Below are 23,625 nucleotides of genomic sequence, written 5' to 3' on the forward strand. Positions count from 1 at the left end.
TAGTGTTTTATGTTGCCATTTTTCACGTTGATTTTGAAAAGAACCATTCTATCCATCATGTTGTCCAGACTTTTAGGGTATTCATCCTCTTTAGCACCCTAAAATCCCAACCAATAATTAGATGTATTTGTGTGTACCTAATTTTTACTATTTTAAAAAACAGAATTGTAACTTTAATCCCTAATGATATAAGGATTTGGTGTGCTATATATATCCTCATCTGCAATTTTTCCAGCTGTCTTTCTACACAGTTGGTTAGTTTCTCTGTCCCACAGCAACAATGTAATGCTTCCGATACCATCAAAGACCATGATCTCAACCTTATATCTGTTATTTCATGTGATAATAATGACAATAGTTTTAGTACAAGGATCACAAATAGCCAATAAAATGAAGATACTAATCACTATTAATCACTGAAATTAACAACACACACCTGAGTGCTGCACATCCATGGGTGTGGCCACACTTCGCACATTCATACCTATTTCCAATAGGAGTTTCCACCTTTTTTGGACATTGCCTGCATGCTTTATAAAACCATCATCCTTCCCAGAATTGATTAAGATAATAGTGCCTGCAATCTAGGTTGGCTCCTCCTGGAAAGCACACATCAAGACCTTTTACCTAATAGCTCATAAGATTTTTTAAACAACAAATAGGTTCATAATTAAAATTACTTTAACAATAAAAACATCAAATTACCTAGACAGACTTCAAAACTTCTTCGATCGTTTTCACAACAGCCGTGCCGTTGTTGAGCTCATCAGTCCTAGCCCATGAACTTTGCATTGACTGATGGCTAATTGATAAACCCCAATTTTGTGGTTTATCGTGTGCTTAATTTAGGGGATTTTATCAACTTATCTCACATTTATTTAATGAAATAGCATGGTTTTGTAAATTCTCCTTAAATTGTGCTTAAGAGTGGAAACATGCTTTTTAGACCCAAAAATTGATAAATTTAATTCACTTTAATTCCATTCGATGCCTTGATATGTTTGTTAAATGGTTTCAGGTTTAAAAGGCAAAGATTGGATTGAAGGAATGAAGAAAAAGTATGCAAAAATGGAGAATTCATGAAGAAGTGGGATTTTGGTAATCTGCCAGCGACGCGTGTACGTGGCTCACACGTGCGCGTGAGAAGGAATCGTCAAGGTGATGCGTACGCGTGACCGACGCGTATGCGTGACAAGGAAAGTTGCCAGTGACGCGTACGTGTAACCCATGCGTACGCGTGACAAGCGGCATGTGACTTCATTAAAGGCAATACGTTGGGGGCGACTTCTAAGTTGAAGGAGGCCCAAATCCAACTCATTTCTGATGCTTTTGAACCCAAGAATTGTAGGGGAATGGGAGGGAAGTAGTCATAACTTAGTTTTCATCATGTTTTAGGTTAGAATTCTAGAGAGAGAAGCTCTCCTTTCTCTCTAGAATTTAGGGTAGTTTAGGTTAAATTTTCTTAGATCCAACTTTTAATTCTTGTTTTTAGTTCAACTCTCTTTATATTTTATTATTCTATTGTCTTGATCTTCTTAGTTTCTCTTGTTATTTGCTTTATGTTGCCATTTTTACTTTCATGAACCCTTGTTAGATTTTCATTTTCTTTTAATGCAATTTTATGTTTCCATGTATTTTTATGTTTATCTTAATTGCTATGTTGATTTCTTGTTTTTGTTAGCTATGGGTTTCATTAATTCTTGCAATTTGTGATGTTTACTTTTATTGCACTCTAGGTGTTTGATAAAATATTTTCACTAGTTATAGAGTAGTTTTCTTTACTCTTGGCCTAGGCTAAGGGAATTGAATGACCTTGAGTCATTGGGTCTAATTGGATTGGTGATTTGGGTCCTTTGTTGATCAATTTGATATCCATTGACACTAACTTACTATTAAGCTAATTAATAGTTAGGTTGGAACTTATGGTTGATGTTGATCAAGCCTATTTAACTTACTTTAAGTATAGAAGTAGACTTGATGGGTTGGTCCCTCATAATTGTCAATATATGGTTGTTAGGTAAGGATGGTGATCTCAATTTCTATGCCATAGCCAAGAGCTCTTTTCCTTTCCTTTATTAGTTGATTGTCATTTACTTTCTTGTTATTTACTTTTCTTGTCAATTACCAAATCAAACCCCCTTGTTTCCTTCATAACTAATAATTGAGCACTTCATTGCAATTCCTTGTGAGACGACCTGAGGTTTAAATACTCTCGGTTTTTATTGGGTTTGTACTTGTGACAAACAAAATTAAACTTTGATGGAGAATTATTAGTTGATTTGGAATTATGCTTACAACAAAGTAATTATTTTCTATAAGAGAAATTCTAGACCGACGATAATTCATCTATCACTAATCCTCACTGAAGTTGACTCAAAACCGCTGACTAGGCTGCAACTCACGTGTTAATGGTTAGACAACGCCATTATATGACCACAATACATTCAACTTCTTTTCAAAATGTACTGATCTTTTTTTGAATGACATAACTTCTTTTAGTTCTGGGTTGACATGGACATTGGATAGTTCAAAGTGGCTTTGCACTGAAGTTTTGCCATTCTATCTGGTTGCTTTAAAATATTGGAGGACCACAATAAACGGTTCAAGTCAATCGTCATCAAGGTGGGGGAGTATCTGGTCAACAGTTTTGTCAAAGAGAGTACAACTTAACCTGCTCTTCCTGTTATCAGCCCCAGAAATTCAAGCTTATTATATAAATAAGACAACCGAATAAAGAACTTATCTCTCTTAATAAAAATACATAAATAACAACTTACTCCAAGTCTTCCATAATAATAACCAAGTGCTTAGTCTCTATTCCCTTGCTAGTTACTAATTCTCTTGGATCTTTCTTTCCAAAAACTTCTCCAATTATATCTACAAAACAATAAGAAACACACTTTTAGATATGGCTTTCCAAGTGGTTATAATTTTTCTGCACATCTATGGATCATTACATATAGTGTTAGACTCACCAAACAGTTCAAGATCCTCTACTTTCTCGACTGTATGCAGCTCTGCAACGTTCCTAAATCGAAATGCTTCCAAAGAAAAAGTTGAATTTTCTATATGTTCAACCCTTGTTTTGTGTGAAAGCACAAGTACCCACCTATTAACACCATTTTTTTTCTTGGTCATGTTGTCAACTACTATGAAGTTACTCATAGTATACATGTGGAACTCAAGAATAACACTAATATATTTCTTTTCCAGTGATCTTGGTATGGTTGCATAAATCCTGCCACCCTGTGATAATGAAGTGAACACTTAAAGAGTTAGTATATCCTTATCATGTTTAAGCCATAACAATGACATATAAAGCACAGTTGTGTTTTGTAAAAAATATATATTAACAAATGCTCCTACCTGGTTATCTTGAAGAACCATTTCAATGGAGCCAATCTCATTGACATTGAACTTGTTTGAAGTTGCCCATACCCTTACAACGAATACTTTGAAATTCCATGCAAGTTTTTTGGCGTTCACATCGGATACTAAATCAAAATGTTCCTCCATTGTTTTTCAGGTCTCCCAATAGGTTGAGAAGTAGTGATTGGAATGTGAATAATATTGTGGAGCATTTCAGGTTTCCCGCCAGGATTGTTTAATGATAAAGAATAGATATTTGAATTATATATGACCGATTTACTTCATGTGCATTGCAATGTCAGTTTTACCCATTGTATGTTGATTAATTTTCATACTTACCATGCATGCCACTTGCCATTTAAGGAACTGCTACATGTGTCAAGCATAGAATCCATTACTTGTCTTCTATTATATAATAATAATAATAATAATAATAATAATAATAATAATAATAGATAGGGTTATTGGATTAGGGTTTTTTAACTTTTATATTTATATTTTTCAATTATATATTTATTTATTTATTGAAGGTGCGGATACGCGGATCTACGGGTATAGCACAATATCCGCTATCCGATCCTATTAAAGTGCAGATCGAATCTGATCCAATGACTTTGCAGATCAGATAATATAAGCAAAATACAGATTCGATATGGATAATTACCGCAGATGTGCGGATATTATCCGATCCATGTGCATCCCTACTCTTATATGCTTTCTCGCAGTAAAAGTTACAAAGCCTTCTCCTAGGGTCCCTATGAGAAAAAAGCCGGCAACACCTATTGGATTTGACTATGTTGCGTATATATTAAAATCAATCACCAAAGTTAGTTGCCAATATAAAATATAGGGTTAAGTATGATTTTGGTTCTTAAGGTATAAGTCAAAAATTTTTTTCCTCCCCAACTTTTTTTTGCATACAAAATTGTTCCTAAGGTTTAACTTAGTTTTAAAATCGTCCTTTTTGTTTAAACCTTCAAATTTTTTACCAAATTATCCCTAAGATAAAAAATTATAAAATAAAAAAAAGGAAAAAAAAAAAAGAAAGAGAACGGACGAGAGAGAGAAAGAGAAGAAGGGGGAAGGGAAGAAGAAGAAAGGGGAAGAGGAAGGTGGCGATGACGCTGGCGAGGGAGGACGGCGTCGCACACCGCATCACCGTTTCTGCTTCTACGCCAGTGTTCGACGCTGACTCGTCACTCGCTGCTCCTCGCCGCTCGCTGCTCGCCGCTGCTTCTTGCTAGTCACCGCTGCTCCTTGTCTCTTGTCGCTGCCCCTCACTAGCCGCTGCTTCATGTCCTTGCCGCTGCTCCTCCCTAAAGTTCTAATTCTGCTATTGATTTATTTCTTTTGTTAATTACATTGTTGATTTATTGATTTGTTGATTTTGGTAATCACATTGTTTCTGATTCTAATTTTATTGTTGTTGATTCTAATTCCATTGTTCTTCTATTTCTATTTCTTTTACTTCTGAATTTGATTCTGATTCCATTCTCCATTGTTGTTGTTGATTCTTTTGCTTCTGTTTCTTTTATTGTTGTTGTTCTTCGGAGTTGAGAGAGATGGTGATGGTTTCTCTTTTCTTCTTCTCTTCTGCTGTTGCTGCTAGTTGAAATGAATTGTATTTTGATTCTTTGATATTTTAAATACACATTTATTTTTTCACTTCTGTTTTTGCTTCTATTTTTGTTTCTGTTTTTTTATGTTTATTACATTGTTTTATTGTTATTGTTGATGTTGTGATGAAGAAGAGATGCTGCTGTGATTGAGAAGAAGAAAAAGAAGAATAGAAATGGAGATTTTTGGTAAAGAAGGATAATGGTATTTTGGTCCGAAGGACGATTTTAAAACTAGATGAAATTTTAGGGACGAATTTGAATGCAAAAAAAAGTTGAGGACGAAAATATTTTTCAGCTCTTATCTTAGGGACTAAAATCGTACTTAATTCTAAAATATATATTAGAATATAAATATACATTAAAAATAAATTAAATCACATATATTTATATATAAATATATTAGTGATTGATTTTAGTTGCTGATTTTAGTGTACGAACAATATTTTTGTATCGAATTATGGTGAACCAATCAAACACGTGGCATGTCTCCACCATCTCATAAGGTACGAGAAAACTTATGTCAGCATCACGCAAATTGCGATAAGCAGGTTGAGCCATATCCGCATACGTTATCTTTACTATCTTTATTCATGCATTATACCAATTACCTTGCCACTTAAAAATTAAACTGCGTCAAATATGCACGTATTTAGGCTGCCATTGATGGAAGTACATAAATAATTGCAAGATATGACCGTTGGACCTATATATATGGAAAACTTGCGATCTAGCAACAAATCCGATTAGAGTTAGCAAAATATTAATTAATGCCTTTTACGTTAATAAGATATATATTATGCATTTAAATCATAGTTGTAAGAACCAGACCGGTAATCAAATCGGTCAGGTTACTGGTTCACTGGTTTATTGGTTCAACTGATAAACCGCTGGTTGAATCGGTAAAACCGATTTCACATGAATAAAAAATATAAAATATTAAAAATAGTCATAAACTTAATAAATTCAAAATACATATCGTTAGTTCTTCCCCAACATTTTAAAAACAACTAAGTTTCAAAGTCTAAATATAACTAATACAAAGATAAACATGAAAGTAGTTAGTACTAGTACATTAGTATCTTAATTAAACACAATATGGATAACAATTCATAAACTAAATCCAAGGAGTGATTTCGAAGTCGGCAAGTTGCTCTTCATCTGACAAATGTGGAGCTACATCCTGATTGGTTTCATTTTGATTTGCATTTTTCACAGAATTATTAGCTCCATCATCCTCCCGATCATCTTCCAAATCCAATTGATCTAGCATTATAGATAATGTTTCACAAATCAAGATAAAAAATAATATAAAACATGTTATAAGGCATACGAAAATCATAGTTGATCAAAATTCATAAATAAATAAAAGCATACCTAAATCATCTAAAGGTGATTGAAGAGACATATTTGCAAGATCATTTCGTAAAGCATCAATTTCTTCAGGAGTTAAAAATGGTGGTGAATCTTCCAGTATCCATTCCGAATGATCCTCAAATGCATCAAGACAAATTGGATCATAAACTTGGTTTCTCATTTGGTTCCTATGTTATCAATATATTTCGTTACTCATGTGATGATTAAGATTTTAAAATAATGCTTTCAACTTAAAACAATCAAGAAAGTACCTTTGTTGTAACCTTAAGTTGTAATGAACATAAACAAGATCATTAAGTTTTTGATGCTCTAACCGATTCCTCTTCTTTGAGTGAATGTGTTCAAAAATACTCCAGTTACGCTCACAACCTGAAGAGCTACAAGTCTGGCTTAAAACACGAATAGCCAACTTTTGCAAATTTGGTGCTCCACAACCATAAGATTCCCACCATTGATCTTAACATAAAAAATAGATAAATAATTTATCACAATCATAAATATCACATAATAAATACATCACAATAGTAAAAGACCAAATTTACGAAGAAATTTCACCTGGCATAACAGTGGTTCGTTCACGTATTGCAGAGGGTCTTCCAAAATCTTTCTCAGCATTCTTAAAGATCCTCTTCTCACTTGTCAGCTTAGAGTTCAATACAGGATCATCATAAGCATATTTCTCAATGACATCCAACAAGCCAGAAATCGTTTCTTTGTGCTTTTCAAATTCTCCAGCATTAAATCGAAAAGCTGGATTTAACCAATAACCAGTGGCATGAAGATTTTTCTTAAGTTGTGCATCCCAACGGGTATCCAAAATCTTCAAATAAGGATCAACAACTTTCTTTCTTTTCTGAAACCTCCTCACCATTTCTTCTCTAGCCTTATAAATAGCTTGATAAAGATAACCCATGGCAGGTCTGTCTTCACTATCCACAATACGTAAAACATGAACAAGTGGCGAGGTAAGCTTAACAATATCAGTGCATTGACTCCAAAATTTAGAATCCAAGACTTGATCCACAAATTTCTTAGCTTTGGCTTCTTTGGAGTAAGCTGAGCTTGTAAATTCTTTAGAAGTCACCATAGCTCTCAAAGGATCCTTTTGAGCTAAAATACTTTGCAAAGCAATGAAATTAGTAGCAAACCGAGTTGGAGCTTGACGAAGTATTTCCCGCCCACCTGTAAACTTTCTCATCAAGAACAGTGGATAGCAATGATTATAGATATACTTAGTGATCAGTGAAGCTTGTGACACAGTTTGAATCACTTCTTGCAACTTCCCAATATCTTGAAACATCAGATTAACACAATGAGCTGCACAAGGGGACCAATACAATTTAGGAAACTCAGCCTCCAACAATCTTCCCGCAGCAACATAGTTTGCAGCATTGTCCGTTACAATATGCACAACATTCTCAGGACCAACAAACAATACAACATCCCTAAACAACTTAAACAAATTTTTAGCAGTTTTTGAGATATTAGAAGCATCAACTGACTTTAGAAAAATAGTTCCTTTAGGACAATAAACTAAAAAATTAATCAAAGTACGCCTACAACGATCAGTCCATCCATCGGCCATAATAGTGCATCCAGTTTGCTTCCAAATCTCACGATAACCATCAATCATTTTCCTCACATCCTCAACTAATTTACTCAACAAATACCCACGAACTCTTGGATAACTTGGCCCTTTATACCCTGCACCCATGCTTGCAATAGCATCAATCATTGGCTGATAGTAAGCTGAATTAACCGCATTAAATGGAACAGAGGCATCCACCATCCATTTCGCAATAGCAATATCACACTTCTCCACAATTTCTTTGCTTTGAAGAACGCTTTTGATAGTTGGTTGAGCTCCGGGTGTTGTTGCTGATGGAAAATAGGATTGTAAACCTTTGACTTGTTTTTCTTTTCTAGAGATAGGTGTTGGAACCCTGAATTTTTGTTGTTGTTGCATCTCATTACGTTCGATCTCATCAAATTCTCTTTCAATATCATCACAAGCATTATAACTTTCGGCATATTGTTCTTGAGTTTTTCTTTTCTTGCTTCAAAGCTCTTCAATACTTTCATGGAATTGGTGTCTCACTGCAGCTGGCACCTTTCGACAAGACTCAACATCTCCTTTTCCAGCCAAATGAAGCTTAAACCGATGAATTCCTCCACCCCTAATAAGCTTCTCACAATATATGCATAGCAGAATTGTTTTTCCAGACTCCACAACTTGTTTACAATGACCCCATGCAGGATCATTTTTTGCTCTATTATTGTTTTTTTGGGTTCCGATTGATGCATCAGCAGTTGATCCTTGTTCTTGCGAAGATGGTGTTTCTGATGGTGTATTCACAGCAGACATTCTAAAAGAATATGGAGTAGCAAAACCGCAAAATTATAAAACAATAACAATCCTAAATTCCCTAGTTCCTAATCCCTATTCAGCAAGACAGCAACCTTAAAACTTAAATGCTTAAATAGTTAAATTCCCTATTCAGCAAGACAAACATATTCATATTTCATAGATTCAAATCAAGCATATAATTCAACAGTTTCATATTTCCAGTACAAATCAACAACACAACAAATTTACAACTTACAAGTCAGCAAGGATATTCAGCTTAACAATTTCAATAAGCATATTCAACAGTTTCATATCTCAAGCTTTCAACAAGGATATTCAGCTTAACAATTTCAACAAGCATATTCATATTCATAACAGCAAGTCAGCAAGAAGTGCAGAAAAAAAGTAAGTTTACAACTTACAAGTTACAAGTGCAATGCAGAACAGAGCGGGTGTAATGCATTTTTCACATAACAATCATTAAACTTCAAGTGCAGAACCGAGCAGAAGCAGATTACAGAACTGGAGCTTACCTTACCTGTTTGACAGAGTCACAGAACAGAAGGGCGAGGCAACGGCGAGTTCGACCGAAAAAGCAACGGCGACTGGGCGAGGGCGACGGCGCTGGAACGGCGAGTTCGAATGGGCGGCAACGGTGAGTTCGCAGGTGGCGGGTCTGTATCTGTCCTGTTCGGCTGTTCCTACTCCCTTGGTTGAGTTGGTTCCTTCAGATTTCAGACCGGCGGTGAGACGAAGAGGATGACGGCGGGCGGCTGGGGGCTAGGGGCTGGGTGAGTGAGGTGAGGCGGACTGGCGGAGGTCTGAGGCTTAGGCGCCGTTAGGGTTGGGGACTTGGGGGGAAAAGGGGAAAGTGGAACTGGAGTGGGGGTGGGGTTTGGTAGCCCGTAGGGCTTTTCTTTTTTTTTTTAAAGTAAACCAAAACGACGTCGTTTTGGAAAAGGAATAAAAAAAAAAAAACATTTCCGAACTGGTCGGTTTACCAGAAACCGCCGGTTTTTCGGTTTTCATCAAAACTGGCCGATTCAACCCGGTTCGAAACGGCTCTTTTCCTTATCCAATTACATCACTCAACCGGACCGGTTATGGGTCCGGTTCATCGGTTTTCCAGTCGAACCGGCCGGTCCGGTCCGGTTCTTACAACTATGATTTAAATATTGAAATTTTTAAATATTCTTTTAATTTTGTTGAGGTCATAAATTAGTTTCTTAAGGTTCAGCTAATACACAATTTAAGCTTTTCCAGTTAGGATCTATAAAGCATACACGCAATCATTCACTTCCCCCACAATTAATTAATTGCTATAATAAATAATTTAAAAAAAAGAAAAGAAAAGAAAACTCAACTGAGAATGAATAACGACCCGAAATGAAAACTAAAAAGGAATTTGAGAAATTGAAATAAAGAAACCTAGATATTATTAGTGGAAAAAGATTTACTCCTCCTATAATTCAATATAATTTTTTTTGAAACAAGAAAAGCTCAACACAAGCGTGGAGCAGATACATAAACAAACAATAAAATAAAGAAATAATAAAATAACACCTGTTGTTACCATCTAAATTATTCGATAAATACGCATTTCCATGTCATCTCCGGCATTGTCATCAACAACAAAAGGGATCATCGCACCTCCACTCATTGTAATGATGCACAGTCATGTTGATAACCTCGCTAGCACACTTGCTTGAATTCTGAAACAATCTCCGATTTCTTTCCAACCAGACGTTCCAAATAACCGCAAAGAAGTTTACGAACCACTTCTTCCTTTCCTCCTTCCTAGTTGTGACACCTGTCTAGCTTTCAAAGTGTTCCTTTAAAGTACCCGGAACAGACCATTTAATGCCAAAGTAAGATAACCAAGCGCACCACACCTGCCATGTAAATTCACAACCAAGGAACAAGTGGCAGATATTTTCAACATCCTTATTACATAGAGCACACACATTATCCCCCTGACTAACAATTCCAAGTCGACACAGCCTTTCTTTAGTGTTCACTCTGCCTATTAAAGCAAACCATATAAATAACTCAACCCTTCGGGGGACTAAACCTTTCCAGATAGTCTTGGTGAAGCTATAGCTTGTTACGTCTTCTGAAATCGTCTCCGCTTGTAGTACCTGCACAAAGGAGTTAGTAGAAAACACACCTTGCCTGTCAAACTTCCAGACAACTCTATCCTCTCTGTCAGAAGCTAGTTTTACCGGCCTCAAGGTTTCGTGTAATTGATTTAAAAGTTTCAACTCCCACTGGAATAGCTCGCGCCTCCATTGGAAGTTCCAGATCTACTCTAACCCATCCCAAAACCCACAAACCCCTATGACAAAGCCTTTTTGGGTTGAAACCGAGAACAGCCTCGGAAACCTAGCCTTCAGGGAACCACAACTTAACCAGACATCTTCCCAAAAATGAGTTCTCCTTCCATCACCAATCTCCATTGACAAGCCAGTTATCATCTTGTCTCTTACAGGTTGCTCCTTTATCTGTAACTGACAGATATCCTTCCAAGGCCTCCCTCTTGTAGGTAATTCCTGGATGGATAAAAGCTGGTTAGGGGAAAGATTATTACAGGAACATACAACTTTCTTCCACAACGGACATTCATCCTTAGAGAATCTCCACCACCACTTAAATAATAGAGCTGTGTTGCGGAGCATTGCATCACCGACTCCTAGCCCACCTAACCTTTTTAGAGCTTGGACCACTTCCCATCTAACGAGAGCCATGCCATTCCTCCCATCCTCCTTACCCCACAAGAATCTTCTCTGTAATGAAATAAATTTCTCCGCAACAGCTTTCGGCATCTTGTATAAACTTAAATAATATACCGGTAGACTATTTAAAACAGCTTTGATTAGAACCAACTTCCCCGCTTTATTCAGAATCTTGGATTTTCATAAGCTGAGCTTCTCCCCCACTTTGTCAATTATTGGCCTCCAAGTCTTGACCAACTTCGGATTCGCACCTAAAGGGATTCCCAGGTATTTAACCGGAAGAGCAGCTTCCTTACACCCCAGCAAGCTACACATGCTCTGAACCCACTGTTGACCACAATTAATTGGTATCAAACTCGACTTCTCAAAGTTGATGCTTAAACCTGACATTAATTCGAAGAATCGTAGAAGCCTTTTGTAATTCTTAACGGACTCCTCCTCTGGCGGACAGAACAATACAGTATCATCAGCGAACTGGAGATGTGACAACTCTATATTGTCTCTTCCCACAAACAGAGGGGATATCTGACTATTTCTAACTGCCTCCCCAATCATCCTATGTAGAACATCAACAACAAGTACAAACAAGAACGGAAAAAGAGGATCACCTTATCTCAGACCTCTATCCATCTTGAATGGTTTAGTTGGCGAACCATTTACCAACACTGACATAGTAGATGTGCAGACACACTCCATAACCCACTCCCTCCACCTGAAGCCAAATCCCATCTTCTGCAGAACAATGTCAACAAATCTCCACTTTTTCCTATCATATGCCTTTTGAAAATCCAGCTTGATTATAGCCGCTTCTTTCTTCCTCGATTTGAGCCAATGTACAGTTTCACAAGCAATCAGAGCCCCATAATGTATTTTTCGTCCCTTTCCAAACGCACTCTGAGTCTTTCCCATTAGGCCTGGCATAACTAATCTCATTCTCCTAACCAATACCTTAGAAATCACCTTATAGACACAGCCAACCATGCTGATTGGTCGAAGGTCCTTGATCTCCTTAGCACCAATGAACTTTGGCGCCAAAGCCACCCATGTGAGATTAGAGTCTTTCGGTAGCCTAGATGTCTGAAAGAATCCTAGCACAGCTGCCGTGAACTCAGCCCCGATTTTATCCCAACACTTCTTAATGAAGTTCATGTTGTACCCATCACTTTCCGGTACCCTAGATGATTCACAGTCCCACACTGCGTCTTTAATCTCCTCAGATGACGGCAAAACCTCCAGAGCTGCAGCATCTTCTACATCTATTATATTCACCAGTCCATCTCTAAAACCCACTATAGGAGTCTCCTCCTGCTGATATAATTTCTTGTAGAACTCTTTGATAGTAATTTTTATTCTTGCTTGATTCCTGATTAACCTTCCATTAATTACCAACGCATCAATCCTGTTATTCCTCCTTCTTGCTGAAGCTATATTGTGAAAGTACCTGGTATTTTTGTCCATGTCCTTCGCGAGGCATGATCGCGACATCTGTTTCCAGTGCAGTTTCTTCCTTACATACCACTTCTCACAGCATGTCACCAACGCCTTTCTTCTTGCCTCCACTGTTCCATCATATGCTCCATTGCTTACCATGTCGTCTATCTTCTTTATCTCTTCCTCAAACTTCATAATTTTCTTATCCATGTCGCCGAAGTTATCTCTGTGCCATCTTCCCAGGGGAGCTGTCAAGGCCTTCAATTTATCTGTGAATTGTATATTACCTAATCCCCTCCATTCCTCCTTGATCATTCTTCGAAAGCCTTCATGTGTAAACCACGAGTCAAGACTCCAGAATGGCCTAGGCCCACATCTCAATCTAGTATCTTCTACTATCATAGGGCAGTGATTTGACAAGCCCCGTGGTCCTCCTCTCAAGCGAATCTCTAGGAACTCCTCCACCCATTCTAAACTAACCAGAACTCTGTCAATCCAGCTACATGAGCGTCCTCTAAACCAGGTAAACTTCCGGTCATTAAGCGGTAAGTACACCAGATGCATATCTTGTATCCAGTTCTTAAACTCTTCAGCAGAAGTTGATAGGTTGACATTACCTTTTCTTTCTTCCACATGTACAATCTCATTAAAGTCACCCATGAAGCAACAAGGTACCTGGCATAATCCAGCTGTATAGCTCAACTCTTCTCAGACAGCAAGTTTTTCATCTCTGGTATGGGCACCATAAATCAAGAAAAAGGCACAATTGAAATTGTTCTTCAAGATTATCCCTTCTACGCATAGCCACCTCTCCCCTTTATAACAATTAATCATTCTAAAAATCATTTCATCCCACATTAACAACAATCCTCCCGACGCACCATCCGACTCAACATATTCCCATCCAACACTATCTTGCCCCCAGAACCTTGATACATCAAATCTAGTCACTCCATGCTTTTTAGTTTCAATCAGGCCTAGCATATCTAGTCTATATTTTTTCTTCATATCGTTTATCATTCTCACTTTACCGTCCCCCTTCAACCCCCTCACATTCCATGAACTAAAAATCATGTTAAAATAATATTACACACCTTGTTTTTATTCTTAGGTCTGCACCGTCTTGCTTTTGCCTTTTGTTTCACCAATCTTCTTTTCTGGGAATTTTCTTTATTTTGAGCTTGGAGGGCAGACATAATATCGTCTTCTTCGTTATACGGCATTGCACCGGACTCCACAGCTACTTCCCATGTCCTCTTGTTTTCCAGCATCTGCTCCTTAAGCGTTGAGCTCTAGTTGTCACAAATTTCCTCTTCATATTCATCTCCGTCTCCCTTTTTAGTAGTATTCCCATCTCCATCCCCACTCAGATCCGACCTCCCCAGACCTATCTTCGATCCATTACAGGCATGCACAACGTCGTTAGCAGCATCAATCTGGTTTGCCCAGCTTCTGTCTTCAGTTTCACCAGCAGTTTTGTTCTCCCCTTCTGAGCCGTTCTCGCCATCGGTGTCCCCAAGGTTACCATCATCACTAGCCTCTCCATATCCACCGTTTATGCCTAACACGGCTCCAATATCTCCTAGGCCACAGATACCAGTCCTCTCCAACCATTTAACCCTTCCATCCTCCAAATCCTCCAAAGCCGCCACCAACTCCTCACCCCGAACGCCACAACACAGCCGCCTGTGCCATCCACAGCGTTCTTGCCCTCCACAACATCTCCAAGGCCAGCAAGCGGTAGAAGGCCAGAGTTACCACTCCTCTCCAACCTTCTAACCCCTCCATTCGCCAAATCCTCTGGAGCCGCCACCAACTCTTCACCCCGAAACGCCTCTGCGCAGCCGCCTATGCCATCCACCTCGTTCTCACCCTCAGACCCGTCAACCATCCCATTCGCAACTTGTTCCTCAAATCCCTGGGTCGCACAGATTGATCGTAGGTCTCCCGCTCCTCTTTCTTGTGGGATCAGGGGGAAGCGGCGCCGCAAGCTTCCTGGATCGCTGCTATTGGTGTTGCACGAAGAACCGTGCTGCAGACCTTAGGCGTGGTCCGCATGCACCGAAAAATGTAGTGATCCAGGTCCATGTATGGTTAGCTGTACCATTGGAGGTGTGATATTTTCTGACTATATGTGTGATTTAGGAGTATGTGTTAGTATAATGCCTTTGTCCATATATGATACTTTGAGGCTCCGTCCCTTAAAAAGGTTGGCAGCTCGTTTTGTGTTGGCAGATAAAAGCATTATTACAGTAGTTAGAATTGCTGAAGATGTACTAGTGAGCATTGAAGGGCTTACATTTCCCATTGATTTCTACATCCTAAAAATGCCCCCTAAAGACTCAGGAAGACCATCATCAATCCTGCTTGGAAGACCATTCCTGAAGACTTCAAAGTTCAAGCTGGATGCATTCTCAGGAACTTACTCCTTTGAGATAGATGGCAGAACAGTAAGTTTCAGTTTGAATGAAGCTATGAAGCATCCTCCGGAAGATCATTCTATCTTCCAGTGTAATATTATTGATGAAACTGTAGCTGAAGTTCACCAGGAAGAATTAGAAGAGAAGTACATGGAGCAAGGTCTAAGTGTGGGGACACTTTCTGAAAATAATGAGAAAACTCTACCTTTATCACCAGCCCCGGATGATCCAGAACCTAGCTATGAGCAGAAATTAGAGTTAAAGCCCCTTCCTCCACACCTCAAGTATGCTTACCTTGAGGACAAGCAGAAGTTTCCAGTCATCATTGCAAGGGAACTCACTTCTCAACAAGAAGAGCAACTACTCAGAGTGCTGAGAAAATATAAGAAAGCAATTGGATGGAGCTTGGCGGATATAGTAGGCATTAGTCCTCAAATTTGTGAGTACATAATATTCTTAGAAGAGGGAGCAAAACCTGTCCATCAGCCTCAAAGAAGATTGAATCCCACCATCTTAGAAGTTGTCAAGAAGGAAGTGACCAGGCTACTTGAAGCAGATATCATTTACCCGATTTCAGATAGTAAATGGGTCAGCCCAGTACAAGTAGTGCCAAAGAAGTCTGGAGTCACAAAAATAAAGAATGAACATGGAGAGCTTTTGACAACTAGAGTGCAGAATTCATGGAGAGTTTGCATTGACTATAGGCGTCTCAACCAAGCCACTCGCAAGGATCATTACCCCTTGCCATTCATTGATCAAATACTTGATCGCCTGTAAGGTAAATCTCATTATTGTTTTTTAGATGGTTATACAGGATACTTTCAAATTCATATAGCTCCTGAAGATCGGGAGAAGACTACTTTTACATGCCCTTTTGGAACGTATGCTTATAGAAGAATGCTCTTTGGCTTGTGTAATGCCCTTGCTACTTTCTAAAGATGCATGCTGAGTCTTTTTTCTGATCTTATTGAGAAATGTATGGAAGTTTTTATGGATGATTTTAGTATATATGGTGATTCATTTAGCCTTTGCTTGGATAGTTTATCTAAAGTATTAGACAGATGTGTTAATACAAACCTTGTATTAAATTTTGAAAAATGTCACTTTATGGTCAAACAAGGAATTGTACTAGGACATGTTGTGTCTATGATAAAGCACTATTTCATGGTTTATCTTGTGCTCAACTGAGTGGTTTTTATCAACTCTTTACCCACTTATTCATACTAATCGCATGTTTTACATTTTACTTCCTGATTTTGTGCTATGATTGAAAACATGTTTCCTGTGCCTTTAAATTACTAACTTTAATCCTCTCTTATTACCATTCGATGCCGTGATATGTGTGTTAAGTGATTTTAGAGATTACAGGGCAGGAATGACTCAGAGGATGAAAAAGAAGCATGCAAAAGTGGAAGGAATACAAGTTGAAGGAACTGCTAAGCTGTCCAGCCTGACCTCTTTGCACTCAAACGATCATAACTCGAGCTACAGAGGTCCAAATGATGCAGTTTTAGTTGCGTTGGAAAGCTAACGTCCGGGGCTTCGCAACGATATATAGTTTGCCATAGCTTCCCTGAAGCCAGGCAATGTGAACGCGTGGATCACGCGGACGCGTGACCTGGCGAAAACCCAATCCGCGCAAACGCGTAGACGACGCTTCCGCGTCACTTTCCCGCAACCTGTACGTACTAGAAATCGTTGGAGGCAATTTCTGGGCTGTTTTTGACCCATTTTTCGGCCTAGAAAATACAGATTAGAGGCTATAAAGTGGGGGAATGCATCCATTCAACAACATGTCTTCCATTACTCACTTTTCATAATTTAGATGTAGTTTTTAGAGAGAGAGGTTCTCTCCTCTCTCTTAGGATTTAAGATTAGGATTCCTCTTAAAGGATTTAGGATTTCTTCTTCTCAAATTCCAGGTTTAATGTTCCTTTTATTTATTTTCTCAATTTGGTTTGTGAACTCTTTATGTTTAGATTGATTTTTTTTAATATAATTTGAGGTATTTCAGATTCGATTTTGCTTTGCTTTATTTATGTTATGGATGCTTTTAATTTAATTTAGATATTTTCTTCCTTTTAGCTTTGGTTAAGTATTTGGTAACACTTGAGTTATCAACTCAGCAGTGGTTGAAATTGGCAGATTACTGATTGATCTGGATCACTCTAAAGCTAGTCTTTCCAAAGGGATTGACTAGGACTTGAGGATTAAATTAATTAGTCCACTTGACTTAACTAAGTGGGATTAAAACCCAATTTTCATCACACCTGATAAGGATAATTATGATAGGAATTCTAATTCTCATATCTTGCCAAGAGTTTTATTAATTATTAATTTATTTTTCTTAGCAATTTATTTCCTTGTTCAAACCTTTTAAAAACCCCAAAATATACCTTTGCATAACCAATAATAAGAACACCTCCCTGCAATTCCTTGAGAAGACGACCCGAGGTTTAAATACTTCGGTTATCAATTTATTTAGGGGTTTGTTACTTGTGACAACCAAAACTTTTGTAAGAAAGGAATTCTTGTCGGTCTAGAAGCTATACTTACAATGGGAATTTATTTGTGAAAATTCTAGATCGCACGAGAGTTTTGCTCTTTCAGTCTAATACTGGCATTTCTGTAGATCCAGTAGAGGTGGATATTATTTCTAGTTTACCTTACCCCTCCTCTGTGAGGGAAGTCCGTTCGTTCCTTGGCCACGCAGGTTTTTACAGGAGATTCATTAAGGACTTCAGTAAGGTAGCACTACCATTATCCAGATTGCTGCAGAAAGATATTGAGTTCGAGTTCAGTGAGAGATGTATGCAAGCGTTTGATAAGTTGAAGGTCGCTCTGACTCAAGCTCGAATTGTAAGAGGACCAGACTGGAGCCAGCCATTCGAAATTATGTGCGATGCTTCCAACCACGCAGTAGGAGCAGCGCTGGCTCACCGCGAAGGTAAGGATCCTTTTGTAATTGCTTATGCATCTAAGACTTTAGATGCTGCTCAGTCTAATTATACTACTACTGAAAAAGAGCTTCTTGCTATTGTTTTTGCTCTGGATAAATTTCGAGCCTATTTACTTGGTACTAAGGTAGTAGTGTATTTAGACCATGCAGCTCTAAAATATTTATTAGCTAAAAAGGAGTCCAAACCAAGGCTAATACATTGGATACTGCTGTTACAAGAATTTGATTTAGAAATTAAGGATAGGAGTGGTAACCAGAATTTAGTGGCAAACCACCTGAGTTGCCTTGAGCACATTAAGGGTGACTCTACTCCTATAAATGATAATTTCCCATTTGATAACTTACAGGCAGTATCTGAAGTAGTTCCTTGGTACGCACCCGTAGCTAATTATCTAGTTAGTCATACTTTTCCTCCAAATTTTAATAAGCACCAGAGAGATAAGCTGAAAAGTGAATCCAAATATTATATATGGGATGACCCATATTTATGGAGGTGTGGTACTAACCAGGTAATTAGACGGTGTGTTCCTCAATCAGAATTCCAGTCCATTTTAGAGGCCTGCCACTCATCTGAGAGTGGAGGACATTTTGGCCCTCAAAGAACAGCTAGAAAAATCTTAGACTGTGGATTCTGGTGGCCTACCCTTTTTAAAGACGCTGCTAAATTTTGTAAATCTTGTTCTCCATGCCAAAGATTTGGTAATATATCCAAGAGGGATGAGATGCCTCAACAGCATATGTTTTTCTGTGAAATTTTTGATGTATGGGCCATTGACTTCATGGGTCCATTTCCAAATTCTAATGGTTATTTCTATACACTGTTAGCTGTAGATTATATTTCTAAATGGGTGGAAGCAATTCCTACCCGTACTGATGATGCTAACACTGTTGTTTTCTTTGTTAGAAACCATATTATCTGTTGCTTTGGATCACCACGAGCAATCGTGAGTGATCAAGGCACCCATTTTTGTAACAGGAGACTAACAGGATTACTGAAAAGGCATGGGATAATTCACAAGGTAGCCACAGCTTATCACTCCCAAACCAATGGACAAGCAGAAGTCTCTAACAAAGAGATTAAACGTATTCTGGAGAAGATAGTAAAATCTCATAGGAAGGACTGGAGTGCCAGGCTACAAGATGCACTCTGGGCATATAGAACAGCATACAAGACACCCATTGGGATGAGTCCTTTCCGCTTGGTATACGGAAAGGCTTGCCACCTCCCCGTAGAGGTGGAACACAAGGCTTTCTGGGCTGTGAAGGAGTGCAACATGAATCCTACAAAAGCTGGTGCTGAAAGAAAGCTATAACTAGCAGAACTAGAGAACCTTCGCCTAGAAGCATATGATAACTCCAGGCGTTACAAGGAGAAAATGAAAGCTATCCATGACAAGCACATTAAAAGGAAAGAATTCAGACCAGGGGAGTTAGTTCTACTATATAAATCCAGACTGAGGCTCATGCCAGGTAAACTGAGATCAAGATGAGAAGGTCCTTACAGAGTAGAAAAGGTAGAGTCATACGGAGTTTTCCACCTGCGTCATCCTACTAGCTCCAAATTTCTAAAGGTCAACGGACATCGCCTAAAGCTTTATCATGGTGAGAAGACAAAGAATCAAAAGGAACTAGAGATCTTCCTCTTGGAAGACCCACCAAGAGAAGCAGAATGAGCCTGAAGAGCATCCAACTTAAGGACGTAAAAGCAAAGTGCTAGGTGGGAGACAACCCACCATGGTATGATCGTTCCGTTTCAGTCTTAATTTTAATTTTATTCTATTTTCATGATGTTAATGACTCTCATCATCATCCCTGCATATAGCTGCATATAGTTTGCATGAACATTTTGCATTTTTTTATTTAATTAATAAAAATGTACGCGACGCGGTAACGTCGCTGACGCGTCTGCGTCACCAATGCGTAGGGAAGAAAAAAAAGTTGAACAGAAAGTCACGCGAAAGCGTGGCTGGAGGCGTGCCTTAGGCACAAACACGCTCACGCGTCCGCGTCACCCACGCGGCCGCGTCGTTTGGAAAATGGCCTCCCATGCGTCCGCGTCACCCACGCGAACGCGTGACCCTGTAAAATCGACGTAAATAGGTGTATGGCAGCATGTTGCGATGGAGCTAGGCTGGACTGGTGCTAAAAGCACCAGCTACATCACGCGACCGCGTACCCCATGCGGCCGCGTCATTTTCAAAGCATCGCCATTCACGCGATCGCGTCAACCACGCGATCGCGTCACCCAAATGATTTGGCAAAATAAGTTTTAGACAGAGAGTTGCGCGAACGCGTCGCTGCCCTCGCGCCAATCGCACAAATCAAGTCAAGCGACCGCGTGACCCACGCGTCCGTGTCACTTGACAAATTCACATGCCACGCGACCGCGTGAGCCACGCGTCCGCGTCGCATGCGGCGCAGAGAAATTTCAGATCAGCCAAAATATCTTATCTTTTCTTCCCCAAATCCTAATTTTTCTTTTCCTTTGTTATTTCTTTCTTCCCCCTTCTTCTTTCTCTACTCATTCTCACTTTTTACCTTCTTCTTCCTTATTTTTCACAACCATCATCAAGGTTCTTTTCTTTCTCTCTTTACTTTTTACTTTCCCTTATCAATTTTATTTATGTCTTAAATTTTTCTTTTCACCTTTATTATCTATATTTTCCTTATTTTCTTCCTTTTTATTGGTGTTGAAAATTTATTTCAGTCTTTATTTTCCATATTTTGCTTGTGGATTATCATGGATTTGTTTGACAATTAAATATTACTTTTCATAAGGTTGCTTGCATGTTCAAATTTACTACTTTCAATAACATATTCAACATGCATGCCAAGTGTTTGTGAAATTGCCCGTATGGCATTGCACATTATTTTAATTTATTCTATCCCACTACTTTAATGCCTGCTTTTCACAAAACCCCTTTTATATTTTATTGATTAAAATATAATTGTCAATACAAACAGATTGTTAGTTTGAATGATGAGGTAATCTAACTTGGACATTGAATGCTTGATCTATGCTACTCATGCTTTTGCCGGCATGCCAATAAACATCTTGTATTTAATTGCCATCACATGCATCTACTATATTACCTTTGATGAACTTTTCACATGGATTCGCAACCATGTGTTAATGACATCCATCTTTACCATGCATTGATTATCACTCATATTATTCGCTCCCTTGCTCGAACCCTTAGCTTTACATATTACTTTCTCTTTTTTTTTTTTTTTTGGATGGCCACCAAGAAAGGAAAGGAGAAAGCCACCCCCAAACCACCAGCAAGGAGAGGAACAAAAAGAGCATTAGTGGCAGAGCCATCTTCAACAGCAGTAAAGCCCTCAACAAAAAAAATCAAGAGGATCATCAAGGTCGATGAAAAAAGAAAAAGCTTTTCCAGCAAAGGACACTGCGCGGTTTCCTAACCGCTACTGTGAGCAGATGTTCCCCATCCTGGCAGAGAGGAATTACAACAATGAATACCTTCTCATCCTCCCAACGCGCATTGCTGAATTTGTTGAGCCACAAATCGAACGAAGACAATGGGGATTCCTACGGAGACAGCCACGGCAGGTTAATCTTTCATGGGTAGTAGAATTCTACTCCAACTTTCACATGGCAACCATGCAGTCTGTCTATGTCCGTCAGAAGCAAGTCCCTATAACTGAAGAGGTCATTCAACAAGATTTAGATCTTCTCCCTGCTCTGGAAGGATTGGACGCATTCCAAGAAGCCTCACTCAAGCGCCAGACATACCAATTTGACTGGGACGCCGTTCTCAGAGTTATAGCACAACCTGGCAGCTTATGGATCTACGGATACCATCGTTCCCAACCTATGGGAATATCGGCTTCAGCACTTACCTTAGAGGCTCAAGTATGGGCACAGATCATGTCCCATTATGTATTTCCGAGTACTCACGAGTCCTCCTTCACTGCAGACATGGCTATTTTACTCTGGTGTATCCTTACAGACCAGCACCTAAACTTACCAAGACACATCCGGAATGCAATGAGACACGTACAAATTGTGGGCAACTTACCTTTTTCCGCCTTGGTTTCAGATCTCATCTCAGCAGCCGGAGTCTCCTACAGAGCTGGGGACACCAAAGCCATACTTCCACAGGATGATCAGTATGTCTCTAACGGAAAATATATCAGACCACCAGCAGCCACCACAAGCCAGCCTACAAAACCAGCTGAAGACATTCCTCCGTCGACACCACAAGCACCTACAACAAACCAACTGCTCCATCAGATACTTGAAAGGTTGGATCGGCAGGAACACAAAGCAAAGCTAAGAGAGCACCGTAACAAGCGCTGATTCACATACCTCAAGGAGCTACTTATGAGAAACTACAAAGACCCAGACACCTCGGAGTCCACTTCATTTACCAGCACAAGGAGCCATGACGGTCCCGATGGTGGAGATGCTGCTACCAGCCCCCCTTTGTTCTTGACAGATGGCACCGAGGACAGTGCAAAGCCTTAAGTGTGGGGAGGTCGGTCAGTACCTGACTTCCGGAGGTAATTTCTTTCCCTTAAAACACCAATAAAATAGGATATTTAGTTAATTTTTCTTTTATCTAGATATAATAGATTACATAGAAATAGGTTATTCACATGCATGTTCTACTTGATTGAAAATAATAAGTTTCTTCTAAGACTTTATTTTTGAAAATTTTCACTAACTTAAAGCAAAACTTTTGTGTGAAAACTTGTTTGAAGTTGTATTTGGAACATAGTTTAAAAAGCTAAGAACACACAACCTGTGAGATTTGAGATTAATTACATGGTTACATTATTTAACCATAAATATTTTATTCTTGTGTGTTCACTTCTCTATGATTGTAATCTTATTTCGTTTCATCCTATATGTCCAATATTTAATATATTATATGCATGCGTATGATTGAGGCCATTATTTGTTTAGCTCACTTATCCCAAATAAGCCTACCCTTTAAATTACCTTTGTCAGCCACTTTGAGCCTTTTTATCCCATTTGTTCTATATTTTACCACATTACTAGCCTTAAGCGGAAAAATAATTAAATATCCCAATTGAATCTTTGGTTAGCTTAAGATAGAAATTGTGTGTTAATTAAGTATGGGAAAATTGTGGGAACAAGGGTTAATAAGGGAATGTGTCATAATAAAATAATGAGAATTTGGGTACCTACTCATGTGAAACTATGAAAATTTAAAATCCATGTGCATTGATAAGTTATGTTTATTTTTAATTAAAAAAAAGTAATAGTAATTAAGTAAATAAATAAGGGGACAGAATTATCCCAACGCTAAGTTAATGAATTTCAATGCATATGTGATAGAATTAAAGAAAAGTTGATACATGAGTATGTAATGCAAAAGTGGGA

The 23,625-nt window shown here is 38.6% G+C and overlaps 2 protein-coding genes across 2 annotated transcripts; both read right to left on the reverse strand.

Annotated features, from left to right (window-relative positions):
• Positions 1–2,607: 2,607 nt before the first annotated feature.
• On the reverse strand, positions 2,608–3,516 carry LOC110268358 (uncharacterized). Its single transcript, XM_021114460.1, has 5 exons — positions 3,367–3,516; positions 3,110–3,246; positions 2,976–3,028; positions 2,778–2,877; positions 2,608–2,680 (listed from the first exon to the last, which is right to left on the reverse strand). Exons 1-5 carry the CDS (start codon positions 3,514–3,516, stop codon positions 2,608–2,610), a joined length of 513 nt encoding a protein of 170 aa, XP_020970119.1.
• A 2,586-nt stretch (positions 3,517–6,102) lies between these two features.
• Positions 6,103–8,328, reverse strand: LOC107622027 (uncharacterized). Its single transcript, XM_088489213.1, has 4 exons — positions 6,918–8,328; positions 6,614–6,818; positions 6,363–6,529; positions 6,103–6,251 (listed from the first exon to the last, which is right to left on the reverse strand). The coding sequence occupies exons 1-4, from the start codon at positions 8,326–8,328 to the stop codon at positions 6,103–6,105; spliced, it is 1,932 nt and encodes a 643-aa protein (XP_088345339.1).
• Positions 8,329–23,625: the final 15,297 nt, after the last annotated feature.

This window comes from Arachis ipaensis, chromosome B10 (assembly GCF_059453495.1).
Source record: "Arachis ipaensis isolate K30076 ecotype BB chromosome B10, ASM5945349v1, whole genome shotgun sequence".
NCBI lineage: Eukaryota > Viridiplantae > Streptophyta > Magnoliopsida > Fabales > Fabaceae > Arachis > Arachis ipaensis.